This window comes from Nematolebias whitei, chromosome 2 (genome assembly GCF_014905685.2).
Source record: "Nematolebias whitei isolate Nwh7 chromosome 2, NemWhi1, whole genome shotgun sequence".
NCBI lineage: Eukaryota > Metazoa > Chordata > Actinopteri > Cyprinodontiformes > Rivulidae > Nematolebias > Nematolebias whitei.
This window is the reverse complement of record NC_056499.1, coordinates 15,366,911-15,373,471: the sequence shown is the minus strand read 5'-3', so window position 1 is coordinate 15,373,471 and position 6,561 is coordinate 15,366,911. Positions and strand designations below refer to the sequence as shown.

The following is a 6,561-nucleotide window of genomic DNA, read 5'->3' as shown; positions in this document are numbered from 1 at the left end:
TTCTGCAGGTTTTAATTTCTGTATATCCAAACATAGTGCATTATTTAAAGGTTCTGCAGGTTCTAATGTTTGTTTATCCAGACCAGATTGTGTTCTTTAGAGGTTCTGCTTGTCCCATTATCTGTATTTCCAAAATAGGTTTAGTTCTGTAATGGTTCTGCATGTTCTGATATGCAAATCCAAACTATGACATGTTCTTTGGGGGTTCTGATGGTTCTAATGTCTGTATATCCAGAGTAGGATGTGCTCTTGAAAGGTTCTGCAGGTTCTAATGTCAGTATATATAGAGAGAGAGACTAGAATGTCTACTTTATAGGTTCTGGAGGTCCTAATGTCTGTTTTTCCTGACTTGATGTGTTCTTCGGAGGTTCTGCTGGTCCTATTGTCTGTCTATCCAGAGTAGCATTTGTTCTTTAATGGTTCTGCATGTTTTAATGTCTGTAATGTATATTCAGACTAGGGCATGCTTTTTAGAGTTTCTATGTGTTCTAATGCTTGCATATCCAATCTAGGACATGTTTGCTTAATGTGCATGTTTTATACATATATATATATATATATATATATATATATATATATATATATATAAAATCATACAATGTGTTCTTTAGAGGTTCTGCAGGTTCTAATGTCTGTATATTCAGAATAAGATTTCTTCTTCAGAGGTTTTGCAGGTGACTGAACATGTTTTAAAATAATTGCCCTAAATCCGGAGTACTGACTGAGCTCTTTCATTTTAGGTGTGAAGCTGGTGTGCTACTTCTGTAAACCTGTTCCTGGTGCCCTTGTTGAGGTACAACTTCTGTAGTCCTGTTCCTGGTGCTTCTGGTGAGGTAGGACCTTCTATGTGGACCAATTCCTGGCGCTCCTGCTAAAATAAGACGTCTTTTGTATACCTCTTTCTGATCCATATCAGCCATGGAGCCTCTTCTTGAATGCTCCCTGATCCTGGGTCAAATCCTGGAGGAGCTGGACATTAGGCACAGCACTATGACCTACCAGGATTTGTGCAGGTTTCTTTGTATCCGCTTTGACCTGGTCCACCTGGCCAAGATCCGAAGCCTACTGTTCTACACTGCCTGCTTGGACCCAGCCTTCCCAGTCAGCCTCTTTAAGGACAAAATGCATCACTCCCCAGAGGACCTGCATTCCAAGAAACTGATGGTAGCAGCTGACATCGTAACCATGTTCAACTTGATTCAGGTGAATGGGGAAAGAGCTAAAGACCAGCTTTCAGCTGTACTCAGAGCCCAGATGTCCAAACACCGGTCCATGGAGCTGAGCAGATCTGACAATGAGTCTGGTAACCTTCAGGACAATGACAGGAGGGCTGGTTATAAACACGTGGATTTCCCTACAGATGGACATCATAGCCAGCACCCCCAACAGCACCTCAATGTTCAGGGTGCTTCTTCCTGTTCAACACCATCAGAGAAAACAAACTGCCCGCTTGTTTCCACATCAGATCCAAACTTCTTTCTGCGCTTCAACAAAGCAGCATTTGCAGACAAACCACATCTGCCTCAGGTCCACAGCAGCAGTCCAACCTCAGGACCCACTGAAACGCAGATCACCTACTATCCCATGAAGTCCACCTCTGATCAGGAGCCTCTGCAGCACAGTCCCCATCCTGAGGGCTTTTCTGTTCGATCCTGTTCTCAGAAGAGAGACATCTTCAAGGAAGACTTCCACAACTTTGCTGCCTTCTCACCACAGGTGAGGATCAGGATGAAGTTCAAGGCTGCCAATGCAGCTCCAGCCTAAAATTCCAACATGCTTTAATTTTCTCAAGCAAATGTCTGTTGTAGGATGTTACAGAACCAAAGGTCGGAGCTCAGAATTCCTGATAGAGCTAGGCGTTGTGATCGTGTTGTTTGGGTTCTTTCACTGCTGGAAGAGAAAGAGCAAATCAAGAACTGGGATGAAAAAAACACAAAGAAATTAAACAAATTTCCCTGTATACAATTGGATTTGGATTTTGGAAGAAAAAACAGCTTTGAGGACAGTTTTGCATGTTTTTGTCTGCCTCTCATATTAAGAATGCAGTCAGGGAGTGACAGACGCAGTGTGTGGTTACCATGATGACCCTAACGAGTGACTGGCAGCAGCTTCAACATTTTTTTATGATCTGTCCACGTCTTCTGCAGTTTAAACATCAGAACATTGGTATTCTGTCATCTAATAGGAAGTCCTGAATTATTGTTAGTTATTAGAGAAGAAAATTTTAGGCTGGAGCTGCACAGGTACCCTTAAACATTTTGAAAGACATTTTCACATTTACTGTGAACTTGTGTTTGTAAATTTATTTTAAACCCGAATTTAAACAGTTTATGAGAAAAAAATTGATTAAAAACATGTCCAGAATTTTTTTGAATCGAGGTTTGTATTTGAGAGCATTAGTTTTTATATAGTGAATGTCGTATAATCTACTCCATATTTCTGGTTCACTCTGGCTCTTTAGAATTATTGTGTTTTAATACTAAATAGCCTTGCTTCTAGAGGTAACCGAGTCCTTGCTTTCCCTGATCTTTTGTAGGTTGCCAACAATGATGATACGAGGCATAGTAAGGTTGCTGACAATTTCCACAGGAGGGACTTGCACAAGCCTGCTACCTTCTTCAACCACAGCTTTGAGATACCATACAGGAACCCTTACTTTGACGCAGAACTCAAATCACCACCTCATCACAAACTGAGGGTGAAACACGAAAGCCTGGATGACTTACAGGCATCAACCTACTTTGGTCCAACCAGTGTGTCTGAGCATGTCAGCAGCAAGAAGCACGTGAACAGATCATGGATGCAACCAGTGTGGTCCTTCAAGAGTCTGAACACAGAGGAGAGCCCACCAGACTCTGAGAGATTGTATTCAAACAGCAAACCACTCCAAGAAAACATCAGCATTATCAGTACAAACAATGAGCAGCATTTCGCCAGTGTAAAAGACAAGGTAGCAACTTCGTCTGGCATTGCAACAAAAAGTAATGGATTAAAAAATGGTGTTGCTTTGGTGAGAGAAGCCACAGGTCTGGACAAAAGAGGAGCAGTCAAAAAGATTAGGGACCAAACTGTGCACAGTGCATCATTTCAAGGAGACATCTCGTCTAGTGTTGGAACTCAAACTGAGCATGCTGAGAGGAAGAAGGTGAGGGATTATCCTTCTAAGTACAGTAACAGAGAAAGACACCCCCTGAAGCACACTGAAGAGGACTCTGAGATCATAAGTGATAACATCAGTGACATTTTTCGTTTTCTGGATGATATGAGTGTTTGTGACTCTCTGGGCATTGTCCAGTCATCGTGTCACAACAGTAATGGGTCTCTCTCTCAGGTAACTCTGAAGTCTGAAGACGACAGCTCACCTGAACACAACACAGTCAGACTAGCCAAATCCAAGTTGGACCACCTCTTCCATTCTCTGGAAAACCCAGATGATGAGCTGAAACTGAGTGTGTGGAAGCTGGTGATGAGGATTGGTGAGATTGAGAAGAAACTTGAATCTCTGACCGGAGTTCACAGTGACATGTCCCAGGTTCTCTCCAAGCTCAACAAACTGGATGAGAAGATCCAGGAGCCAGAAACCAAGAAGGAACAAACAGGAAAGACATCAGCCACACCAGATCAGTCCCACCCTTCCCCTCATCTACATTCTAGTACCACCCTCCCACCTTATGTTTTCCAGTGCCACACTACTGGTCACAATGTCAAAAAAAAAAATGGCCATACAGGAGAATGGGGTCAGTTAGATGAAAGTGACAGCCTTAGGACTAAGGCTCTGAAGAGGAGTATGTTTACCAGAAGGTCATCTCGCTCACTCAGTGAGGAAACCAGTGCTACTGAGTCAAAGGTCAACAGCATCACCAACTCTCTATGCAACTGGAGGGCTGAATCCCACTCCTTCCATCCAGGAGACACAATCAAGGACAACAACAACAACAAGGAGCGGGAATACAAGGACAAACATCGGAAAATTAAAGAGGTACTGGGCTATTTTTAGAATCAGATTCAAACACACCATTTAGAGGAAACTCATGAGAGGACAAAGTTCAGGTCTGGAGAATAACCACAAGGATAATGTTAAGAGACAAGTACGTTCAGATTATACCATTATCTCTAGGGAAAGATTTACTTCAGAGTGTTTTTGGTAAATTCACTGTGGGGCAACCAATGGTCCAATGTTGACTCATGGTCCAACTCAGCCTTAAGTAGTGGAGGTGTTAATCAGCCATCACAGTCCATCAGCCACACACATCTGTGTTGCACAGGGGAGGGGGTGAAGGAAACGGCTCAGTGTGAGGGAGAAGGAGCGTTACTTCTGCAACTTTTTAGCTAGCGTGTCTGCATTGCACGGCGTTAGCTTAGCGCTACGTCAGTGCCAGCAGTTTTCAACGGGAGCGGGGGAGACTTCGGTAGACAGGGCACTCACTGGACAGGACACTGGACTGTTTTCATTTCAATTACATTTTTAAATATTGGCAAATTGTAATTTAGTATGAAGTTTAAATTTAAAAATAAAAGCCACCTACATCTTGGGAAACCTGAGCTTCTTGTTTATCTGTCGAAGCAAATGGCCGCTCGTCTTCAGCCTGGTTCTGCTGAAGCCCTGAGACGACTTCTGTTGTGACTCGGAGGTTTCAAAATAAACTGAATTGAATTGTTTCTTGGGTTAATATATGACAGGAAGAATTAATGAATTCTCCAAAGCATTTTAGAAAGTGTAGAGAGAATATGAAGACGCCAACATTGCTGAATATTAAAATGTTTCTGATGATGTCTGTTTTCCTATATGTTCTGTAATTACAGACAGAGAGACCAGGTCAGTATGAGACATTTCAGACCCAGCGGCCAACAAAACCAACAAAGGAGCCTTATCTGACTGAGCAGGTCTTTGTTCCACACACTTTCAGCCAGTCCACCAAGGCTCGTGCAAAAAACAGCCACCTGTACATGAACATGAAGGTCAGCAGCCTGTCAGACAGGAAGCAGAACCAGCCTTCCTGGACTTTCACCGAGTACAGACATGATGCAGGAGAAAGGAGAAAACCACTGTCTGCTTTGGACCTGCAGGTACTGAACGCTAGAGCAAAACCTTTTCAGAAAAAGAAAGAAAAATATATCATAAGTTTTATTTCATGGCTTCTTGTGCATGTTTAGACCTTCCAACAACAATTAATGTGGAAAGGTTTAAAGAATAATGAATACCTTGATTATAATAGGCCTTTGCACTACCTTTGCTGACTGGGCCCACTTAACACCATCATTAGAGTCAAACATTCTGTGTTAAAATCAGGAAACTCCTCCATGTTAACATGTGGTTGTGTAAAAAGAGTTAAAGATGTGAAAATACCAGTTCAGTCATGGAAAGTTCAACTTTCAGTGACCCATTTGAACTCTGAATGATGGTTCTGCTGTCAAATCAGAGCTGGAGATCCTGGGTTTTACCACTCAACATAACTAAACCCCACTGATGTCTAAAGGAACATTTTTCACAGTTTTATTGTGATTTTTTCTTTGTCATATGATATTTTGTCATCCAGCATAAGAGTTTCATGCTTCCTGATCCAGATGCTTGTGTCAATGTAATATTTTTTGGAGTTTTTTTCCACATCTGTGAGAGGAAAAGAAAGATTAATAATGGGACAGAAACAGACGAGTACACAGAGAGCCTGTCTTTAGATGTTGTTGGCTAACCTCTGCTGGCCAGTCACTGATCAGGCTAAAGCTGGAAACCCAAACATTGAAGCTAAACAGGATGTAACACCAAGGCAAAAATAAAATTAAAAAATTAAAAACCATGCAGAGGTGGATGAGGAGACTGAAAGCTCCACCTTACATGTGTTCAAAGTAGACTAAGCCTTTATTCAGTCTTCCAGTTGTGTTTTGTGACAGACCTTTAATAAAACCTAACACTGCATGTTTTCTGACATTAACTGAAAAGCCTGGCTCTTTTTATTCCTGCCGTCTGTTTGTTTGATCAGATTCAGGAGTGCCTGAACCCCAACAGCCTGGAGTACTGGATGGAGGACGTCTACACGCCAGGTTATGACACGCTGCTCAACAAGAAGGACGCAGAGTTCAGGAGGGCTAAAGTCTGTAAAATTGGAGCTCTGATTGTAGCTGCAACCTGTACTGTGATCCTGGTCATTGTTGTTCCAATCTGCACGATGAACTCATGAAGGGACTCGGACCTGCGCACGTCTTTGCTCTGTTTCCCATGGGCTGGATTCAGGCTCGGTTCAGGCAACACGTTTAAGGACACTACAGTAAGTTGGGTGCATTAGAACTTCTGCTTTGGGTTATCGTAGCATTTATTTATTCTTTTGACCTTTCCTGTCAATGTAATATTTGATTAGGTTAGTCACTAAGTGTGTTAAATATGTATATAGACAGTAAATTTATTAATGGAGAAAAATTTTAAGGCAGTTGTTTATAAAGTTGTGATGTCAATGATTTATCAATTGTATTGGATCAGAACTAGTTGAAAACTGACTCATCAGTACAAAGAAGCACTTTCAGTAATGTGTGCTACACATTCTTAGACACTTTAGTTCGGGGGTCTGC

The 6,561-nt window shown here is 42.0% G+C and overlaps 2 protein-coding genes across 2 annotated transcripts in view; both read left to right on the top strand.

Moving 5' to 3' along the window:
- Positions 1-808, top strand: part of adamts17 (ADAM metallopeptidase with thrombospondin type 1 motif, 17) — a 73,263-nt gene extending 72,455 nt beyond the window's left edge. Inside the window, exon 23 of the mRNA XM_037693361.1 lies at positions 741-808. Within this exon, the coding sequence (XP_037549289.1) occupies positions 741-808 (68 nt within the window). The remainder of the gene's footprint in view (positions 1-740) is intronic.
- Positions 809-918: 110 nt separating this feature from the next.
- minar1 (membrane integral NOTCH2 associated receptor 1) lies at positions 919-6,176 on the top strand. Its single transcript, XM_037697363.1, has 4 exons — positions 919-1,716; positions 2,537-3,979; positions 4,804-5,067; positions 5,979-6,176. Exons 1-4 carry the CDS (start codon positions 919-921, stop codon positions 6,174-6,176), a joined length of 2,703 nt encoding a protein of 900 aa, XP_037553291.1.
- Positions 6,177-6,561: the final 385 nt, after the last annotated feature.

Coding starts and splice junctions, on each gene's coding strand:
- minar1 (XM_037697363.1), top strand. CDS start 919: ATGGAGCCTCTTCTTGAATGCTCCCTGATCCTGGGTCAAATCCTGGAG. Junction 1,717..2,536: donor TTGCTGCCTTCTCACCACAG/GTGAGGATCAGG, acceptor GATCTTTTGTAG/GTTGCCAACAATGATGATAC. Junction 5,068..5,978: donor TGTCTGCTTTGGACCTGCAG/GTACTGAACGCT, acceptor TTGTTTGATCAG/ATTCAGGAGTGCCTGAACCC.